Raw genomic sequence first — 19,574 nt, forward strand, 5'->3', positions numbered from 1 at the left:
TTTCTTTTTTTTTTTTTTTTCCCCAGGGGTGGGCACCTTTTATTTCTATTCAGATTTAATAGTTGAAGTATTAATACTTCTCATACAGTAATGTATGTAGGTCACTGGTACTCCCTCTAGTGCTATAAACTTTTTGCTTCCTCCCTAGTGGGAGAGCTGGCCAAAATGGAGGCAGCAGAAATTCTGTTCACAATGTTCAAGAAACATCTTGGGAAAGGACATCGACTAATTTTCACCATGTAATGGAAAGCAATAAAAAACTTTTCTTTGCACTCACAGGAGACAACCTTTAGCAAAACATTTGTATCCTCCTGAAAGTCTTTACCCTTCTGCAGGGACACCAGTGAGCCAGTGGGACAGCCCGGGGTCTCTAAAATGTCTCTAGATGGCTCTGCTTAGGCAACAAACCCCTGCCTGGGAGTCCGCCTGAAACACAGCGACTCTCTCTGCTCAGCTGACTGAACCCAGCACCTCCCTGGCAGCACTGGAGGGGTGCCGGCAGCAGAGGACCTGGCCTCTGGAGAATGAGTGGGCCATTGTCGGTCAGGTGAAGGTGGCTGCAGCATCCCCCCACCTCCTTGCCTCCGCTCTCCTCTCCTTCAAGCCAATGCTGTCTCCCCCCGTCACCAATTTCTTTGGCCCTCTCAGCTTCCACTCTCCAGGCTTTTTTATAGCAGCCTCATGGCTTCAGGTAAAGTCCCCTAGCATCTCTTCCCTTGCTCCCCATCTCCTTACTCAGCCCTTTCACACCTCCCTGCTCCCTGCTCTGTGCCTCCAGGCCCCCTCCCCAGTCACTCCCATGCTCCTCTCCCCTCTCTAGCCCTGCTCCAGTGCCCCCTGCATCTCTCTAAGACCCCTGCACTCTGCTCTGCCCGCAGACCTGCACTGGTCCCCAGACATGTCCTTGGGTCAAATGTGTTCATACGACATGATCAGCTGTGACAAATATGAGCTAAACCCTGTGTGGCACAGGTGGAGCAAAGCAACAACCCGAGATGGAGAGACAGGGCAAAACCAGACCTCCATCTGCTCATGGATCCAGTCCAGGAAGGAGGTGGTTCGGCTGTAGACGCCTGGCTTGTTCTTTTCTGCACAGCCCACTCCAAAGCTGGTGGTCCCCACCAACTTCCAGATACTCATATCTTCACATGCTAAAGGGCCGCCACTATCTCCCTGGAGGACAAAGAATTAAAACAAATGTCAGTGCCCCAGAAAAGGAGGGGAACATCTATTTAGGGGGGCAGGGAGAAAGGCATAGTCCAGTAATTCAGCGTCTCCTGTTTCTGCTCTCTTTTGGGTCTGGGAAAAGCTTATGCTATGGCAGAAGTTGGAGGCTTCTTGGAGGCATGTATTGGTCATATTTTTCTTTCCCCAGGTAGCAGCACAGTACAACAGAAGCAACTTTGAAGCCTGCTATTAAACAACATTTAGGTGCTGGGGAGTGTGCCTGTCCTGCAGGCAGGGCATCGCTAACCTGCAGTCTCCATGCCGTTGTCTTGGTCTCTCCCCACTGCTCCTAGCTGCTGAGCTGAGCCGAGCCCAGGGTCACAACAAGAAGCTTGTACCCCACCCCCTTTCCTGCCTGCTCCTGCCTGCAGTCTCGCACACTGCTTTTCTGCCCCTTCCTAGACACTTTGCTAAGCAGATTTGAGACTCAGCTGACTCACATCAAAGTACTGAAAACTCTCAATTTAATTTGCTGGGGCAGTTCCCTGCCCTATGAGCATCAGAGGGAGCACAATGAAAAAAGGGGGAATTTGGAACAAGCCTCTGCCTTTGGTGAGTAGGGCTGGTTTTGTCACTTGGAGCAGTATGCTGAGCATGCTGCCTTTGGGCAGCTCTCCCAGGCACACTGACATACTGGGCACATTGCTGAGTACATGTGCAAACAGGGGCTTAAATGAAGATCTGTGTAACTAATACCTTTGCTTTGTCTTGTTCCATGCATAATAGGGACTAAGCAAACATGAAGTTCCTCCTCAGCCCTTGCTCCATTACTAGCTAGGTGAGTTCACATCAGTGCATTTGTGGATGAGACCTTGCACAAAGTGGGCACCATCATGACTCTGGGAGTGATTTTGAATCATCACCACTGCACATTGCAAAGGATCCTCTGATCCATCACTGCTATGAACCCCTCTCCCCCAGAGTCATTACCAGTCCTCTGAGTTACTCAGACACCTCTCCCTTTCTTTCTTCCCCTGCCTCACTCTACTGTCTCCAAAATCACATGCTTCTGCTTCTTTCTTGATATATGCTTTGCCTGCTTTTCACCATAAAGTTTCTACACCTTGCAAGTCTCCAGAGCTGCTCACCGTGCAGTGCAATTCAGTGCAGTGCAGAGGCCACAGCCAGGGCAAAGAAAGGATGGCACTGTGCTCTAGCGCATGCAAGAAATTTAAAAATGTCTTAAGTAAATTTGGCTTCAGAAATAGTAGATATGGTCCACAGAAGAAATATAAGAAGGGAATTGTAGCATATGAATGCATACACAGTCAGTGATCGATACTCATGGTAAACAGGAAATGGCACAAACCCAAATGTTTGCCCAAGAAAAGCCTGGGAGTGCCTTCTGATAACTTATTACTCATGTTTTTCCATTGCTGCTGTTAATGAGCACAGCTGAAGTTTGGAAACTTCCATACCTGGCAGGTGTCTACCCCTCCCTTTAGGAAACCAGCACAAAGCATTGAAGGGGTTATGATTCCACCGTAGACATCCCTGTGATTGCAAATTGCATTAGAAATCAGAGGAACACCTGCATAATTCATGGTGTCAGATGTATCACCTGTTAAAAAAACAACCAACAACAACAACAACAAAAAAAAAAAACAGAAGAAAAAAACTCTACATCCTTGAAACTAATTTCTAATTATAAACATAAAATGTTTCAGTATGTAAAGAATCGGCAAGCAAGGGCAAAAGAAATACAGTTAAAATGACAATAAAGTAAGGCAACTGTCTCATCGCTTCCAGAATCCAGTAACTGGTATCTCTGTAGAGCTCTGGATTATCGCAGTATATATATAGTATAAAGCTGTACATTATACGTTTCTATTCAAACTAGACAATTAATGACACTAATGAACTTAAAACTAGTAGGACACTATCTTCAATACTAGTGCCAAAATTTGTTTCTAATTTATTGCCTGTTCTGTTAGTCAACAGATGATCTGCAAAGATCTGATTTATTTTATAAATATTTATTTTATCTTATTTGGAGTCTGAGTGGATCATTTCTACAAATGGGAGTATGTGCACAGTCCATTGTCAATATATAGCTGACACTTTATGCAGTAAATCTTACTTTCATTTTTTCCCCACCTTTTGCTAAAACTAGCTGTAGGTCAGATAACATGCTGTTCTTGTTCTTTGAACAAGAACATGTTGAGTGAGATGAAGGAAGAATAATTAAAAACAATGACATGACAATTCAAGCATTTTGTCATGAAAGTGATTCAGTATATATTATTGATTAACACGACCTGTGAGTAATGGTAAAAATATATATATATAAATGACCTTTTCTTTGTGACATTATTCACAGATGCAATTTCTACATCATCCAACCTGACTGAAAATGCATACATGCTTTCTCTGGAAAAATGGAGGATTGATTCTTGCAATCATGCTGTGCTTTCTACGCTCAAAGTCATAAAGGACACAGCCTGTTTAACTGAGGCTGAGTACAACATTGTGAACAGGTTTGCTGTCTACATGTCATTTTCAGCCTTTTCACAGGGTGTACCTATCCATTCCTTGTGAATCGGGTTTGTATAGCACTTTTGCAGTTCAGAGTGAGCATAATACTTAGGAATATGTCTTCTTTCCTCCCCAAGATATTCCAGAAAATTTAATGTTGAACAATGCTCCAGCCAAATCCTGTATTTCCTGTATGTGAGATGTTTTCATGTAGTGTAATCAACAGGAGACCAGTTTAAATACCTCCTTCTACAGTTGCTCCCCATCCTGATATCCAACATATTTTCCCTGCTGGGAAGTGTTCGCCAAAGTTAGGCAGACAAATTGGCTCTATGTGACCTATTAAAAAAAAAAGACAAACCAAAAAAAAAAGAGAGGGAAGAAAGAATCACTTTTCAAATTTAGCAAAAAATGGTATGCCCCAGTAAAACCTGAGGACTTGTCTTGCAGTGGACTTGTTCTGAACACAACCCAGTCCCCACATAAATAGCCTGGCAGTTCTGCAGGTCTTTTGCCTTGTGGCAAATACCTTGGGTTTGATACGGTACCTACACTAGGGCTCGTTAGTTTCAAGTATGAAGCAACAGAAGGAGGTGTTGGCAGGTCAATAAATTGAAGAATGAGCAACAAGCAATGCACCGCATACGCAGCTGATGGGCAGATCAGAGGCCCCACAACACCCTGCCTGGGCAAAGAAACGGCACAACTGTATGGCACGTCCTAACAGATGTGTGGAATGGCATGTACAAAGAGCCGTGTGTGCACATCCCTGCACTCTTCTGAAAGGGCAACAAGAGGTCTGGGCTGCTTTTTGCTTCCAACCCACTGGCTCATAGACTTTCAGTGCCTTTGCGCTCTGGGGCACTGAATACCGTGCAATACGGTCAGTGTTTGATGCTTGCAGGGACAAACCGTGACGTGTCAAGATGAGCTGGCACTGAGCAAAGGGAGGGAAGATGCAAGGTATTACTGGGTAATTCCTAGTGGTTCAGTTCTCCACAGTGCAATGACCCCAGCTCAAAGCATCAAGCCCCCAGCGTGGAACCTCCAAGCCCCCTGGGCTGCCCCAGCCTCCCAGGCATAGCAGGTGTCTCGCTCAGGGATGGAGCCATTACTGTTCTTGACAACCTCCCAAACTTATCCCTGAGCAAAAGAAAACAGCTCTAGCTGAGACATAAAACAAAGCAAGACCAAGCTTAATGTTAATTCAAAGTGGAAGTTTGAAGTGTTTCAAGAGAATTTATTTAGGAACTGACAATCTAGATTCACAGAGAGCGCCAGCTCCCCCTTGCAAAGAGCTCACAGTCATTAGAAGGTATTGGCAGGTGGTCATTTAAATTCATACTATTATACGCTATTTCAATTCACTCTATGTGTCAGCTGTAGGTAGCATTCTGCTGAGAAAATAAAAGTCATTTTCATTTAAAAGCATAATTATATTTTAATTACCTTTTCTTCTCTTTGAAATTTAAGCTTGATTTTCAGCTTTGGACACTGCTGGATCTCCCCCATACCCACAGAAAGGACACAATAAAAATCTCTGTGACCTCCAAGTAAAACGAGGTGGGGTATTTATTTTAGATAGGGAAAATATTTAGAAATGATAATGTTAATGTTTGCCTATTATTAAATTCTTTCAGTCAGTGAATGGACTGGGAATACTTTGCAGAGCCCTATGACCAAATTGTTGTTCTCTGTGCCTGGGTATAGAGTACAGAGGAGCTCCCGATACCGAGGCTGAGGGGTTTCTGCCGATGCGGTCTGAACAGGCATCACTGCCTTGCCATCGCAACTGCAGACTGGCTACATCTGTGCTGCACATCTCTCATTGCTTTTAGAGGCAGTGGGGATCCACTCGACAGTTCTAGGTCAGGCGTAGGGTGCCAACAGAAATTTCCCTGTCTATACTAGGAAAGACCCTTCTCACTTTTAGCTAGAAAGATGAGAAAGTCAATTGAAAGCTAACAGAAAGATTTACCATTGAGAGCAAGTGGTGCCGCCAGTTTCATCAGTGCTATATCATTTCCCATTGTCTTGGGTTTGTAATTTCGATGGTATATAATTTTTTCCACTGAATATGGGTGAACCTGGGTGTCTTGATGAGTCACAAAACCAACCTGCACACTCCACGAGCTCGGCAAGTAAAGGCTGAAACGAAGAGGTAGAAGAGAGTGAAAAATCTTAAAGAAAAATCTCAGGTTTTCTAGCTGTCCTCTGAGCTTATGAGCCTCGTAAGGCTCCACAGGCAAATGCCTACAGTCTGCTGTACTTGCTTACCTATGTTAATATTGGCTATGTTTTACATCTATTGCAAAAAATGTAGAATGAGTGACTGATCTTAGTAACACACTGGGTCACTTGTATTTTACCTCTGTAGTTTTCTACAAATATACGAGTTTTGCACTGGCCTACCTGTCTGTCCTCCTGGGTGACCCCACAGCAGTCAATGCTGCTGCTTGGCACCCTTGTGCTCAGCCATCTGGCTAGATCAGCAGCACTTATGGAAGGTGCTTCTGCCCCCAGTTCATAAGCAGCCACATCTTTCAGCCTCCGGCACATGAGCAGCTCCTCTTCTGGCCTCACCCCACAGGGCTAGCAATGGGCTGGCACCAGTGCTGGGAAAAGGCTTCAGGCATGTGGGTTGTGTTGCCAGCTCCCATCCTGCATCAGCCTTTGAACACACCGCAGCCAACTGGGTTGTGGGGATGGAGCCAAGGACAAAAGTCCTAAAATGCTTAATTCCCGAGTAATTGTTTTTGTGGCAAGACTGGAATCTGCATAGGATCTAGGGGTGGGATTCATCTGTCCCATCTCTTCTTGCTACTGGGTATAAAAGCATCCTACAGGACCTGCTCAGAAGCAGGCGGGTATTGTGGGTGCCTAGAAGTGGTCAGAAAAATCCCATTTTAGCTGTCTAAATGTCTTTGGTGAAAGTGAGCTCGAGTTTGTAAGAGTGAGAAGAGCTGTCCTGCACTATTGGCCATAAACAGACAACTCATTATAAATAACAGAGAAGGCTGTGTTTATAACAACGCAAAGGATAGGAGTGGAAATAACTGTTTTAGCATCTATTTACAACTCAAAGACTGCTTCAACAGCATAAAAAGGAACAGTATGTGGTAAAGGGCACTAAGCACGGCACAATTCACTACCTACCACAACTGGAAAAGGATTACTTTAATCTATTTTGGAGCTCCAAATTACCAGAGCAGCCAAGCCCAAATTCCTCCTGAGCTTTTAACTCACACACAATGTACAGAAATTGCAGATTGGGATACCTAAAATCTGGTGCTTAAATATTTTAAGCTGCTTTCCCAGGAAGCTGGGAGTGCCCAGGTTATCTGAAAACTGGGGGCCCTGATTTGGATCACTTCTTGGGGAGACTTTTTTTTCAGTAAAGACTTGCACTCATGCAAGGAGAGAGAGAGATGGCTTAAATGTTATTGAGCAAGCCCATGAAATAAGGATAACCCGATCTCTCCTTCAGTTCATTTTGAAGAGAAATCACAGTGCATTAGCCCTCCACTGCAGTGGCCCCCCATACAGACCCGCTGCAAGCAGGGCCAGTGGGACACCCTGAGCAAGATGATTTAGGGACTTACTCGTAGACGCAGTGGGCAGCTGTGATGATCCAGCGTGGGGTGATGACGGACCCTCCGCAGAGGTGGTGTCCGTGAAACTGCAGGCTGACCTGCCAGGGCCATTGCCGGGGGGAGGATGCATTGCCCCCCACAATCCGTGGCCCATAGCTGGCCCGTGTCCCACACGCTGCCAGAAAGCAAAGGTTACAGTCCATGGAGGAAACAGATTCATGTGTTTGGTCACCTTCAGCCCCTCTGCTCCCAGACTTGCTGAGGCCGGGAGGTCTCTGCAGCAGAACCAACCCCATCCCCATGGCCCACATCTGGGGCTGCTCCCAGAGGTTTCTCCTCCTCCCTGCCATCCCTGCAGCATCGTGCCTGGCAGCCTGTATGGGGGCTGCGAGGTTCACGTTTTCTCCCCTGCAGACGTAGTGCTCAGCTGAGCTGTAAACTCCACCACTGCACCCTCCTTAAACATACAGGGTCCCAGGGGCCCACATAGGCAACCTGAACCATCTCCTATCCCCAGTGATTATTTTGATGCTGGTTTTTGACCTTTTCATATTCCAATCTGAAAACTAGCTGATACGGAGAGGTGTGGGGTGAAAGCTCAAATGTTAAGACAGAATTTCCTATTCACCGCTGAGATGGCAGAGTTGGAATTACACTATCAGTCCATGGGTTCAACTCCCGATCCTTAAACATCTAATTCCTACTACATTCTCACCAAAACGCTCCTGATACCTGATGTTCCCAGTCTGCCCTTTCAGCCTATGCTCACTTTCTGAAATTCTTTTAAGCTTTATATAATAAATATTGTTTTTCTTTTGTGTGATAAACCGGTGTTATAGTATGCCCTGAGTACACAATTCCACTCAACTCTTGCCATGCAGTGGATGAAGGACAGTTTCTGATTTTATTTTCGTTTTTCTTGATTCTTACCCAAACACTTTAAGATGATCACATTCCCAGAAGTACATTCCTCTCTAAGACAAAAAGACAGTGCAGTATTAGCTTCAATTCACAAATACTGGGACATTTTTCAGTATTGTGTCATCTTCCTGTACAGCTATGTGCACATAAATATAAGTAACTCACATACTGAAATAGGTACAAAGTCAGGTACTCATCCAATCTACTCAGGGCATTTAGCTGAAATACTTAAGTTAGGAGCTTAAATACCATCAGGAGCCCGCAGACCATATGCTGCCCTGCTGAAGAGCGGTTCACTCTTCGGCAAGGGGAGGCTTATCAGTGATTTTCAACATGTGATCTGTAGTCTCCTTGGATCCATAGCTTGCTTCTCAGTGAAAGGTAACTAAGAAAAACAAGCAATTGTCAGGAGGAAGAAATGGACCGTAAAGGGTTCATAAACCCACTGGGAAATATCTGGGGATCTGTAAACTGAAACAAACTGCTTCACAATGGGAAAAGATAAGTGCCTGGTGCCTATCCATTTGCAAAAAAAGGAATCATGGGACAAACAGGCTTTTCAAATAGCTCATTTTAAAGCCTTTGTTGACTTCAATGGGCCTTGGATCAGGCTCTTAATTTGCACTCCAGCAAGACTGCTACTGAACCTTGGTTTATGACACATAACACCATCAACCACTTATGAAGTACTACATGCCTGAAAAACAGGCAACAGTCTTAGACCGTTACTAATTCTCCTTCTATTGATCGCTTGCTTTCTGTCAGGATGAGCACGCTGAGGCATACCTGAGGTTTGTTGCATTGTGCAGGGATGTCACTTGATCAGCTGATAACCAGTGGCTGAGGGATACAAAATGTCTTTGAAACTGTTTTTCAACTGCAGCCACGGGCAGGTAACCTGAACTCACGTAACTGCAAATAAACCATAAACACAGCTTCCTCAGACAGCATTTCAGTAATCTGTTTAAATAATTCAGTGGTTCTGCTAATGAAAACCCACTGTAGCAACCACAATAATTGAATTCTGATACTTGATAAAGTAATCCTATCCTCCCCAAGTAATGCTTCTTATCACGTGCATGTATTTTAGCCATAATCATGCATGGAAGTCACACATGCTGAAAGGAATTTAACTGGCAGAGAAAGCAAATTTTAATTCTAATATTCCAATAAAGCTTTTATTGTAACTGGCTGGCACATTTCCTGAAGTACTAACAAGCTCATTGTATCCTTTTTCTAGAGTTATGTTTTGAAGCAGGGAGGATGAATAATTTGTAATTTTTTCTTTTCTTTTTTTTTTATTGAACAATTGAGATGTATTTTATACTAAAGGCAACAAGAATTTCTTCAAAAGAAGCTTTATACTGTTAACTATAAAGCGCAGAAATCAGAATGATGCCATTGTAAGAAATAACATAGCATCATTGCAAGCCACAACTTCAAATTCTTTCTTAATTGTGTGAAAGTTTGTGAAACAAATGGTCCTTTTTCAGGAAGGGGATCAATCCAGTAAGAACCGCCTTACTAGGTTATTCTCTAATTGTGAGGTGGTTCTTAACTCATAACAGATGTCATCACATGTATTATATATACAATTTTCCTACAGATAAAGTAAAAGAAACAGAAAATGCTCAGATGTTTTTTATTCTCATATGTTTACAGCCTTTCTGACAGGCTGTAAGCTACTAGAGAGACGAGTAGGATTCAGGCACCTGCACCCCATAGGGAAGATTTAACCAAACCACTGTATTTGGCCATCACTGAGGATTCATAACAGTGCACAAGTATTCAGGACTATTTCCCACATCATCCCAAATCTCCTGAACCATATAATTCACAAAGGTGTATTGATAAGCCTTTCTTTCTTTTAAAGCACAGACTAATACAAGGTTTCTTTAGAAAGACTGAAAACTTCAGAGTTTGTTCAAAATGCCAAATAAAGTTTCTTCCATTTTGTGTTCATACCTTGAGAAACCCAGGTGTTTGCAGGTAGTATTTCCATACTCTTCTTTCCAGTCATCAGAGCAGACCGTTCGCCAGGACCCAGAAGTGAACACCTGCAGCACTGCTTTCTTGCCACTCAACCTGACTTTGAGATCCAGAAGAACAACATGAGTTGTGAAGAAGAACTATTGGGTACACAACAGGTGCACAACAGTGTCCATGCAGCATGTGGATAAATGTGGCATACACATTTCTTGGCTCACTGAGTTTTTACTGCTTGACTTTTTCATTACTTGGATGCTTTGACAGATTTTTCTGTGCTTCCCCCTTCCCCTCCCTGCCCCCCCCTTAAGGAAGGGAACCAAGGCACACTGAGCTAAAAGAGCCAGGAGAAAAAAGTCTGTGCTCATGGGAATGGATGGGGGATGCTAGCTCCATCTGTATTAAAGAAGGCTGCCTTGCCCTCTGACAAGCCAAAGCAAGTTTTGCTCATTGCAGCGAGTTGGAGCTTCAGATGCTTGGCACTGAGGAAACCTACAATCAAGAAAACTGATGAAAGGTGGTTGGCACCTCCTACACTGCACAGTGCAATCAGAGAGGCGGGTGCACTTGCATGCAGACACCTCCAAGCTTCCATAGAGTTTCCTATCTGCTTCCCTTTTCTGAAATGGGGCTGGCATGTCTGGGCTGAGGAGCATGTAAAGGCTGGGGAGAGGAGAGGTGCACAGGTCAGGAGCTCAGCTCCCAAGGATTCCTTCCCTGTGCCAGCCAGGCTTTGCTCAGCACAGCCCTTCCCCTGCAAGCTGGGCTGCCCCTGGCCAAGAGACCAATGGAGAAATACTGCAGGAGGCCCAGGTACAGAGCCACCACCCACCACCCTTTGTCCTGCATGTCGCCATGTCCTCCTCGCCCCTGTGCCCCACACCACAGCTGCTGCCAGGGTGCAGAGCCCTGAATGAGCAGGAGGCACCTGGACCTGGAAAACGGCACATCTACGTGGTCTGCCCAGAGAGAAGGGAGGTCACTGCTGGACAGGGATTTCCTACAGGCCCATAGGCCAGTGTTATGGCAGCACAGAGGCAGACAAGACATGCAGACATATTGCCCACAAGCTCCACAGAGGCCCGAAGACTCCCTGGGGAAAACACGCAAAAGGTTGAAAGCATTGTGCAGGGTTAGCTGGGGCCAAAAGCTCATTCCTCATATGGCACAGATGGAGACTTGTGCTGCCTCCTTACCTGTAGGTACAGGAGTCAGAATTACAAGTGCACTGATCTAAAAATCAGTTACTTTGTTTACTAATACTAGTAGAGTCCTTTCCCTCCAGTGGCTGCAAACACTATAGTCATCTTCCATAGCACAGGACAGGAAGGGACCATTTAAAACGTCCCTGTGATGCCTGAAACCATTACAGAGAGAAACTCAGACATGGGGCCATACATTCTATACACGAAGCAGCAGACTCCACAATACTCAATGCACAAAAGGCAGTGCTGATCTCTCCTGTTCCCACATCCCTTAAGATAATATTAGGCTTTTGCAATCTTCAGAACCAACACAGTGCAACTGTGTGCTGGTGAATACAGAGAGTGCTGTATACACACACCGTAACGCAGTGATGGTGTACGTTGCAGGCAGAGGAAACGCTAGCAGTCATAAAGCATCTAGACTTCTAATGGAGAAACACGCCCAATACGGCAGTAACAATATTCAGCAGTCATCACATTTGTCCTAAGAGCAGTTTAATTTCTCACAAGCTGTAAATCAATACCTCAGAGAGATTGCTCCTCTGAAGTGGTGATTTAGATAATACATTAGTCTCGATCTTTCTTGTCTCACCCGAAGTCTTTACAACATGCATTTCTTGATAACGTGCCAGATGCTACAGGAGGAGGTAGGAGGGATTTATAATCAAATTTAAATTACCACATCCGTACTCATCCTCCCCTTCTTTACAGTTGAAGACACCATTGCACCTGGCTGATTTCTGGATACACTTAAAGGATGATCGGCAGCGAAACTTCCCAATGCAGTTGTATTGGACTAACAAGAATGAGAGAAAACAGGGTGATGAAAACACACTTTGATATTAAATTAACACTTCTGACTTCCATTATCTGGCCAGATTTCTCTCTTACTAAGGAAAAGAAAACTCCTGTACTCTAGGAACTTTTGAAATGCAACCTGGAGGTTGCTACTCGGTGCTGCTAAACTCATCCATTAGTAATGACTCGTAGGATTGGCCAGCCTTGCTGTCTGTGCTGACCCCTTCTCAGCTCCCTCTACCAAATTAATGTTTCACTCCAGGACAAGTTTCTGCCTGGTGCCTCAGCCCCGCAGCAGCAAAGCAAGTAGACCCTTGCAAAATACGGTCAGTGCACTCTCTTCCTGAGGGGATGCCTCAACCTCCCACAAGCTTATCCCTGTTGCAGGCGTGGAGGTACTGCTCTAGCATCAACATATTTGGCACCTAGACCTGGACAGGTCACACTTCCCAGTCACAACTAAACTCATTCTGCCTTTTCTTTTCCTTTGCAGAAACTGTTCATGATAGGGGAAAGTTCTTTAATTCTCTGACAACTAACTTAAAGTGAATTACAGGACAAAAATAGGGTGTGCACTACCTGAAGCCTCCCTCAGTTTCTAAACTCTTAGCTCACCACCCGAGAGGAATCGGTGAAGTTTTACTGGAGAAAGGTTTCATGGAGCTGCAGGTTCCCACGTTGTAAATATTACACCAATCCTCTTATGAGTGCCAGATCTGTTTTATCCCTACATGTAAATAAAATTTAAAGCCATCACATCAACAAGATTTTTTATTTCATCAAACAAGCCGCAGCAGTAGTTTAATTCCATTCTAAGTAAAAGGCTCATGAAAAATTAAGCATTTGAATGGTTAAGCGAGAACTTAATGAATAACTAATTGTACTCACCACCCAGGCCAATGGCAACTGCTAGGATTACTGCAAGGAATAAGCCACAGATATATGGGAAGTATTTTAGAGAGAGAAGAACATGGCACACAGAAGGTGGTTCGATATCTCCTAGAAACCAAACAGAGAGGATAGCTTCTGTGAAGTTAAATCAGCTTGAGTTTGCAATGAAAAAGATTTATCTAACATTAAACTAGATGGCAGTATATACATTTCATGAGCTGACCTGACCCGGAGGGGTTCAGATCCCTTGACTCAGGGGCTGAGAACACTGCAAGTGCTTTGGGGCTGGCTGATGCTCTCAGACATCCCTTCAGCATTTGCCCCACAAGTGGTCTGAGTCACATTCTTACAAAGCACCTGGCGTGGCCTCAATGCAATGAAGGATACGAGCTCTACATTTTATTTTAATGGGTTACATCACACTGTGAGCTTTAGAAGTATACAAACACCTTTCCTGAAAACATGAGTCCCAGAATAAAAATTAAATTCAGACCTGGTTTGTTTGTGTAATCAAACCTGTGTGCAGGATACAGGTATAATCTTTGAGGACTTCAGAACACTCAAATGGACTAATAAATTCTTTCAGTGGAAGTACAGAAGAATAAGCTAGTTTGAGTCTCCTCCATATGACCGTTCCTATCTGCAATGCCTCCTGACTCTTGCCGGTACCAAGCCCACAGTCCCTGTGCTCCCTCCAGCTGTTAGCCCCAGCTGGATGCTGCTCTGAGTGATGAGCCTGGGACAACAAAAATCCTGGGATGAGGCCAGAGGCCACATAGCTCCGTCTCATGCACCAGGGAGCTAAGTCACATGCACAGTGCATTCCGGCAGAGTTGGGGTAGCAAAGGCATGGAAACAGAGCCTAAAGATTTGAACAGGAGCAGGGATATTAGAGAAAGGCAGGACTAGCTAGTAAATAGGTGTTCAAGACAAAAAGGAGGAAAGTGACTGGTCCTTTTGGACTTGGAAGTAAGGTTAACTGAAAGTGATAGAAAGCTAAATTTGCAAAAAACAGGACCCCCAAACTGGTACTGGAAAACAGCGATCTGTTCCAAATTTTGCTATAAAGACAAGGAGAGAACTGAGCAATGGCTCAAGGCTGAGCATTGAGTTCTCAATGAAAAAATACGATTCTGAAGTTAAAATATTCATCGTTAGTAATTGCTGAATATATTTCATGAGCTGGACTAGTCCTGCGAACAAGCCACCTCCATAGCTGACCCCAACATAGTGGTATTGTCAACAGTTCACTTGTTTCATATGTATTCTGATATACAAAGAGCAAACTATGAGAAAATGGCATACACAGCTCGGTCTTGGGTACACACTGGAACTGACAGAATCTTGTCTTCAATTTTAATTCATGCTGCTCTTCACTCTCTCATTCTTTAAGCTTTGAATTTGAGATTGCCAGACACTTATAATCAGTCAAGAATGAGGAGTGTCTCCCAGGGCTTATAGACTCATAAGAAAATCCCAGCCTACACAGACTGTCAGCAACAGCTGAGTAGCTGGTTTTGGCAATGGAGTATAGACCAGAAAATAGACAGCTGTAGTAGCTAATGGACTAGAAAATTAAATTGCTCTATCTTCATCCTTGATGCTCAGCCTGCCTCTGTTGAAGCTATTTTTGCCATGAAACCTATGGGAAACAGCAAACATGCATGCTATCCCTCCAAGGCTGTATTGTATATTTGGTTTTTTAGTGGACCAAATGCCAGGTTGGTAAAATTTCAAGTAAGCCATTCAAAAATGTGTCTGGGAAGTGTGAGCAAATATTTGCTGTGTGGCTGAAGTGTGTGAATAATCTGGCTATGAAAAATGCTTACATATGCAAGCCATCCAAGGTGTCACCACCTCTTAATATGCTGGCAAACCTCATGGCTGGGGAGTGAGGTTGTGTTTCTTCTCCAGGTGATTCCTTTCTCTGGCTGAGTGGGCAAGCATGATTTTGCAGGGCTAAATACCTACATTATCCAGTTACATTACAAAGATCAAAAAGCTCTGCAGTGTCCCTACCAGATCCATCTGCAGTGGGGTCCACTTTTGCTTGTGGTATGCAAAAAAATCTTTTGAAGGAAAACTCAATTTCTGACACTGGTGGTTCATCGTCTGTAACAGAGATGATTTCAAGACTTCCAGTAGTGGGAGTCTCTTGTACCTGTCTCAACAGGAGAAAAAAAAATTAAGAAGAAAAAAAGAAGATAATCACCTTGCAAAATGTTATCATAGAATCATAGAATAGTTTGGGTTGGAAGGGACCTTTAAAGGTCATTCTAGTCTAACCCTCCCTGCAATGAGCCCCATCCAACCTGACTTTGAATGTTTCCAGGGATGGGGCATCTGCTACATCTCTGGGTGACCTGTTCCAGTGTTTCACCACCCTCACTTAAAAAATGTCTTTCTTATACCTAGTCTAAATCTACCCCCTTTTAGTTTAAAACCATTACCCCTCATCCTATTGCAACAGGCCCTATTTAGAAAGTCTGTCCCCATCTTTCTTATAAGCCCCCTTTAAGTGTTGAAGGGCCACAATTAGGTCTCTGCAGAGCACTCTCTTCTCCAGGCTGAACAACCCCAACTCTCTCAGCCTGTCCTCATAGCAGAGGTGCTCCAGCCCTGGAATCATTTTTGTGGCCCAACTCTGGACCTGCTCCAACAGGTTCATGTCTTTCCTGTGCTGAGGACTCCAGAGCTGGGCACAGTGCATTATGTATCTAATGTTCATGAGAGGAGCTCTTGTAATAAACTTACCAGCAAACTAGTGAAGTTAATTTTTGTTTAAATTTGTCTAAGCACCATAGCTACTTTTAATAACTCACACTGGGGGTGTGAATCCATCCCCTGTTCTTTAATTGCAATAGGAAACAAGAGAAAGACTAAACAGTGTATGACATCCACACAGCACCTGACAGGATCCTCATGCAGGGGCCCACTGAATTTTACTCCATAAAACCTTTGATCGCTTTCTACACAGTGAAAAAGAATCAAAATGGGCTACGCTAGAATTCAAGGTTAATATATTTGAAATGCTAATTTCTGACTCCAGTTCTGCACACTGGCACTGGCAAAAGGAATCAGACATTTGAACTCACAGGGGTGTGAAATAGGTCCAGGTTTGTTAAAGACAGTGGAGCTGGTAAGCTGTAGAAGTGGTGGGTTTGTAAAGTCAGTCCCAGAAAATGCTTACAATGACACATCTTAGGTGAAGAATACATGTTTTGTCTACGACACTATATCTTTAAGTCACCTGGAATATCTTTTCATTTTTCATCAAACAACTGCAATAGGGTTTCTACTCCTTCATTTGATAAAATTTAACGTACATTTCAATGAACATAAATTAAATTTTACATAGAATCTGCTAGCTTTAAGGCAGAGAAAAGAACAACTTACTGTGCATGATTTTTAAATATTAAAAAAAAAAAAAAAAGCCTTCTAACTGGTGCATAAGTTGTCCACCAGGAAACAAAACAGCATTGTGAAGTACACTACACAAAAGCTAAACACTGATGTGGCATTTATTCAGAGGATATCACATGCTCCCAAAGTTTCACTCACCTCTTCCTGAGAAGTCATAGTTAAAAGCAAAACTATTTTCCTTCTTCATTATCAAAAGAAACCAAAAAGAAATTCTGAGGTTGCTAAGCCAGTCTGCTCTGGAAAGGTTTTCACTGAGCTGCCCGTTCAGTCATCTGTCGCATGCGGCATTACGGCAGCATCCCGTGTAACTCAACCTGGCGAGGGTATCAGGTAGCCCCTGATGGCATGGCTACGGAAAGGGGAAGATAAAAATTCAGCACGCTTTTTAATTAGCCTAAGAGCATCAGGTAATATTGTAGCATTTGCAAACCTTTCTGTAACCTCTCAGCAAAGGAGCAGCACAAATCGCACAGCCTCATGCTTGCTCGTCTTTTATCAAAACTCGTGCAGCTGAGGAGCCTGCAGGCAGCTGTGGGTGGTGGAAGGCAGAAGCCCCAGGTGCTTCATCTCTTTGGCACACAAGGCCCACAGGCTCACCTTGTCTTTGTTCACTTGATTTAGCCTTCACTGTGTGCTTGCAGCAAAGAGCATGCTTAAAGACCCATGTTATAGTTATGGATAACTTTTATAATTCAATATTGCACAATATTTTGGAAGTGCTTCGAAAGCAGTATCTCTTCTTTCTGAAGTATCAACTTATTCATACTCTGGGATTTAGAAAATTAAAATATATGCTCAGCTTCATAAAATGCTCAAGAGTAGTAAGAATTTGGCTTGGCTTTTTTTTACTAAGAAGAGAGAAAGAGGACAGAGGGGAGGCTGTAGGGAACAAGGAGAAGGAGAGATGAAGCAAAAAAACATAGCAGTGTAAGTGAAACAAGGCTCCTGAAAGGCCAGGGAAGAAATGAAGGTTTTCCCTGACAAAATCCATGTTCCTGGAACATGGCTGTGATGAGGGAAGCTGTTCAGTTCCTTTGCTGTGCATAATGGAAACTGGCACTTCCAGAGGAGAGGACGCCACATCATGATCCTGTTAACTGTTCACATCTAGCCCATGACATCAAGAGTTCATGATCTCTTATGACACTCCTTCAGCAGCCTTCCATGGAAATGGGGAACACAGGGGAACAGCTTCAGTGAGGACAGCCCAGAGCAGAGAATATTGTCTCCATTTTGTTTGCTCTGTCCATGCTGGAAACCCTGGGGACTAGCTAGTGCAGCTCTGCAAAGGCTCCCATGGTGGGACTGGCACCACCAGAAAGGACAGGCTTGTCCCTGCTGCCACCCTGAGCTGCTCCAAGCCCAGCCTCAGGGCATGATGTCTAGATGGCACATTGGATTTGGCCTTGCACAGCTCATCACCTTTGGCTGAGAAGACCAAAGCAGGAGCTATGTATGATAGGGTCAGGAGGACAGGAAAATCAAGCCAAACAAGGAAAGCATTTGGCCTACAAACTAACTTCTTACATGCTGCAGGACATCCCTGTCACCTCTCTCACACTGCAATAGCAACGCAGGTAGATTTCTCAGCTTTCAGAAGACAATTTAAAGTGAAAGGATAAAAGACCCCATCTCAGACCCTTCAGCAAGTCCACCCTGACTATGGTGTTTACCTTTGGACTACTAGTCTTGTTCTTCTGGGGTGGATGGGAAAGCCTGTAGGTACCTTTTGCTTTTTTAGCCACCTTAAAACAAAAATTCGAAGGTGTAGATGCTACGAAAACAGGATGTCAGCTTTTGTCAGAAAAGATCACAAGAGGTTTGAGGTTTTTTATTTTAGCTGCCTCTTTCTCTCTCATTTTCTTACTCCCTCCCTCCCTCGCACCCTCCTCCCACCTCCCACTTTCTGTCAGCACTGAGCACACAGTCAGGGGAGCAGCAGAGGAGATGGCGGTGGCTGAGACACAGCTGTATGCAAAGGTGTCCAACAAGCACAGGAGCAAAAGCACCTCTGCGCTCCTCGAGTCTCTCCTTGCCAAAGGATTCCCAGCTCATATCGCGTGAGTAATGTGTTCAGCTGCCTTTGCACAGTAAGAAGTATTCAAGATATAAGAGGTATTTCTCACCAGATCCTGACAGCAGCAGCTTGCTGTTTTTTATAAAGAGAGCATGCTGCTTCCTGGGAGCGATGTCCCTGCAGGGATCAGACCTATCTTGCTTTGAATTTCTTATGGAGCAGTGTGTGTTGCTCACATTGCAAAAACAACCTGCCCTGTATCCATTTTTATAAATACTGTGTATATCTGAAGACACATGCCCTCGCGTGTCTTCAGATTGAGAGGCTTCACAATGTGTTAAGAAATTGACGTCCATAGTTTGTTCCTGGGATTTATCCTCTTTCCACTTTTTCTGCCTATCACTGTTACTCTAAGGGAGTTAAATGTGGATGTAACTTCTTTCCAAAGATTTTTTCAGGCTTGGCAAAGATCTCCTGCTGGATTTTGTCACTGGAAACTGTTTTAAGAGAGCAAGCTTTCCTTAACAGGATACCACATAAGTCTGTCAATTATTCTTCCTTTCTTGAATCAGGATCTTGTTCCAAAAGCATGTCCTACCTGGAAAACGTAATATTAAAGAATGAGGCACTATTCTTGGCAACCTCAGTGGATTAGAGATTAACTGGTGGCAACTAACCAAGTTAATAAGAAAGAAATGTGGTGGTCACTCCTCCCTCAAACATTGCTCTGGTTGGACAGGGAAACTTTGGGGAGGATTTTCCAACATCTGAAGGGCAAGTATGGACACTTAGTTCAAACTACTCAAAAAATATTTTTTTTATTTAAATGTCAAAGAACCTCCCCTACAAATATTTTAGAAAGTAGAGCAATATCTCTCCCTTTTGACTAAAACTTGAGCAAGTTGAAAAGGCTTCATTTGTAAGTGCTGTGTTACTTTTTTAGGAACAGCTGTGTTTAGAGGATCAACTTTAGACACAATGGGCACAGCTTACAAGGAAACTGTGGGTTCCTTGTTCCCAGTTATGCACCGTAGAATT

At 43.9% G+C, this 19,574-nt stretch overlaps 2 protein-coding genes across 2 annotated transcripts in view; one reads left to right on the forward strand and one right to left on the reverse strand.

The window, feature by feature from the left end:
• On the reverse strand, nt 1–15,275 carry TMPRSS3 (transmembrane serine protease 3; the record flags this gene model as incomplete). Its single annotated transcript, XM_080377673.1, has 11 exons — nt 1–1,173; nt 2,646–2,788; nt 3,946–4,041; nt 5,681–5,850; nt 7,305–7,470; nt 8,226–8,269; nt 9,003–9,128; nt 10,182–10,305; nt 12,087–12,203; nt 13,094–13,204; nt 15,116–15,275. Coding segments are annotated over 11 exons (1,521 nt in total), but the record flags the coding sequence as incomplete, so codon positions are not given.
• UBASH3A (ubiquitin associated and SH3 domain containing A) overlaps nt 15,218–19,574 on the forward strand; it is a 26,092-nt gene continuing 21,735 nt past the window's right edge. The window contains exon 1 of the mRNA XM_080376709.1: nt 15,218–18,579. Within this exon, the coding sequence (XP_080232835.1) occupies nt 18,467–18,579 (113 nt within the window). The 5' untranslated portion in view covers nt 15,218–18,466. The remainder of the gene's footprint in view (nt 18,580–19,574) is intronic.

Source organism: Falco punctatus (assembly GCF_963210335.1).
Source record: "Falco punctatus genome assembly, chromosome: 2".
NCBI classification, from domain to species: domain Eukaryota; kingdom Metazoa; phylum Chordata; class Aves; order Falconiformes; family Falconidae; genus Falco; species Falco punctatus.